General features: G+C 68.2%; 1 protein-coding gene across 1 annotated transcript in view; it reads left to right on the forward strand.

The window, feature by feature from the left end:
• Positions 1-29: 29 nt before the first annotated feature.
• Positions 30-2,500, forward strand: part of LOC125034173 (vegetative cell wall protein gp1-like) — a 3,101-nt gene continuing 630 nt past the window's right edge. The window contains exons 1-2 of the mRNA XM_047625858.1: positions 30-107; positions 2,039-2,500. The exon at positions 2,039-2,500 is cut by the window's right edge and continues 630 nt beyond it. Coding sequence (XP_047481814.1) covers positions 30-107; positions 2,039-2,500 — 540 coding nt within the window. The remainder of the gene's footprint in view (positions 108-2,038) is intronic.

Below are 2,500 nucleotides of genomic sequence, written 5' to 3' on the forward strand. Positions count from 1 at the left end.
TATATCGTACGCATGCGTCCGTCGCAACCATGTCTCATCTCTTATGGAGACATAGATATAACATTAAGGTCACCCGGACAGAAACCAGAGCACAAGATGACAAGCCAGTTAACGAAAGACGGAGAGAGAGAGAGAGAGAGAGAGAGAGAGAGAGAGAGAGAGAGAGAGAGAGAGAGAGAGAGAGAGAGAGAGAGGGAGAGAGAGAGAGAGAGAGAGAGAGAGGAGAGAGAGGGAGAGAGAGAGAAGAGAGAGAGGCGAGAGAGAGAAAGAGAGAGAGAGAGAATGAAGAGAATGAGAGAGAATGAGATGAGAATGAGAGAAAGACGAGAGAGAGAGAGAGAGAGAGAGAGAGAGAGAGAGAGAGAGAGAGAGAGAGTAGAAAAGAAAGAGAGAGAGATAGAGAGAGAAAGAGAGAGGAAGAGGAGAGAGAGAGAGAGTATAAAGAGAGAGAGGAGAGAGAGAATGAGAGAAAACAGAGAAAGAGGAAAGCGTCGCTCGCTCGCGAGCGCGCGGCGAGCGTCGCGCTCCGCGCGCCGTGCGTGCGCGATCTCGCGCGTCGCGCCCGCGCGCGCCCCGCCTCGCTCGCTCGAGCGCTCTCGCGCGCTGTCCTTGTCTCGCGCGCTCGCCGCGCGCGCTCGTCTCGCGCGCTCGCGCCGCGGTCTCGCTCGCGCGTGCGAGCCAGCTCTCTCCATTCTCGCGTCCATCGCAGCTGCCATCTCGCCCGCTCTCTCACGCGCGTCGCTCTACTCTCTCTCGCTGCGCTGCTATCGCGCTGCTGCTCTCGCTCGCGCTTCTCCTCGCTCGCGCTTCTCGCTCGCTCGAACGCGCTGCTCCATATCTCTCCACCTCTCGCCATCTCCACCGCTCTCTCCCTCTCTCTCTCTTCTGCTCGCCCGCGCTCTGCTCTCGTCGAGCTCTCTCGCTAGCTCGCTCGCGCGCTCGCTCGCTCTCTCGCGTCGCGCGACCGCGCCCGTCGCTCTCGCTGCCTCGCGCGTGCGCTTCTCTCGCGCCTCTCGCGCTCTCGTCGCTCTCCCTCTCGGTCTCCTGCTCGCACCAGTCTCGCGTCCATCTCCCGCTCGCGCGCGCTCGCGCGGCGCTCTCGTCGTCTCGTCGCTCTGCTCTCTCTCGCTCGCGCTGCTGCTCCGGGTTGTGGCTGGCGCGCTCTCTCTCGCTCTCTCTCTCGCTCTCTCGCTAGCTCTCTCCCGCTCTCGCTCTCTCTCTCGCCGTCTCGCTCGCGCTCTTCTCTCATCTCTCTCTCTCGCTCGCGCGTCCATGCTGCTGCTCGCCATCCGCGCTCCATCGCTAACCATCTCGCGCGCGCGCTCCCTGAGTGCTCTCCGCTCGCGGCTCTCGCGCGCGCGCGCTGCGCGTCGCTGTCGCCTCGTCTGGTCAGCTCTGTTTCGCTCGGCCTCTCTTCCGCTCGCTGGCGCGTCTCGCCCGACGAGCTGCGCTCGCCAGCTCTGCTCTGCAGCGCTCTCTCTCTCTCTACCATCGCTCGCCAGCGCCTCTCCCACTCGCCGTCGCGCGCGAGCTGCTCGCGCGACTCGCGCGACGCTCGCGCTCGCTTCTCTCTCTGCTCGTCTGCTCTCGTCTCTCTCTTCGCGTTTTTCTCGTCAGCTCTCTCTCTTCTCTCGCTCTCTCTCTCTGCTGCTCCTCACTCTGCGCTCGCTCTCTCCGCCGCCCTCGCTCCCCTGCTCGCGCCCTCTCGCTCCTCTGTCTCCTCTCGCCCGCTCTCTCCGCTCTCGCCCTCGCTCACCCCGCTCTCCCCACGCTGCGCCCTCGCTCTCCGCGCGCCCCTCATCTCACCGCTCCGCGTCCGCGCGCCCATCGCTCACTCCGCTCGCGCCTCGCTCCCCGCGCGTCGCCCGCGCTCGCCTCTCCCCCCGCCTCTCGTGCCATCGCGCGTGCGCACGCCCCTCGTCGCTCCCTCGCTCACCACTCGGCCCCTCTCTCTCCCTCCACATCCTCTCTCGCCGAGCTCGCTACCCGCGCGCCCCGCCCCCCCTGCTCTCGTCCCTCGCGACTCGCCCCGCGCTAGCCGCCCGCTGTGTCGCGGCTCTCTCCCCTCTCTCGCCCTGAGCACGCCGCTCGTGCCCGCTGTGTCGCCCGCCCCCTGTCGCTCGGCCCCGTGCGCTGCGCCCTGCGCGCCGCCGTCGAGTCGTCCCTTGCGCGTCGACTCGCGCTGCCGCTCCCCCCTCTCGTCGTCCCTCGCGCGTGCGCGCGTGCCCAGCTCGAGCGTCCAGCGCCCGCCAGACCCCCGCTCTCTCCCGCGCCTCTCCCCGCCCCCCGCGCTCGGCAGCGCTCCCCCACAGCGCGCCGCGCGCCCCTCTCGCCGCCTCGCTCGCCGCGCGCCCCCTCGCCGCGCCCCGCGCGCTCCTCTCTCCCCTCGCTTCGGCCCGCGCTCGTGCCACGCGCCCCGCGTCTCTCCCTCGCGCAGCCGCCGCCCCTCGCGCGCCCTCGCGCACAGCCTGCCCCTCTCGCGCACTGCCTCGCGCCGCGC

Source organism: Penaeus chinensis, chromosome 2 (assembly GCF_019202785.1).
Source record: "Penaeus chinensis breed Huanghai No. 1 chromosome 2, ASM1920278v2, whole genome shotgun sequence".
In the NCBI taxonomy this organism is placed as follows: domain Eukaryota; kingdom Metazoa; phylum Arthropoda; class Malacostraca; order Decapoda; family Penaeidae; genus Penaeus; species Penaeus chinensis.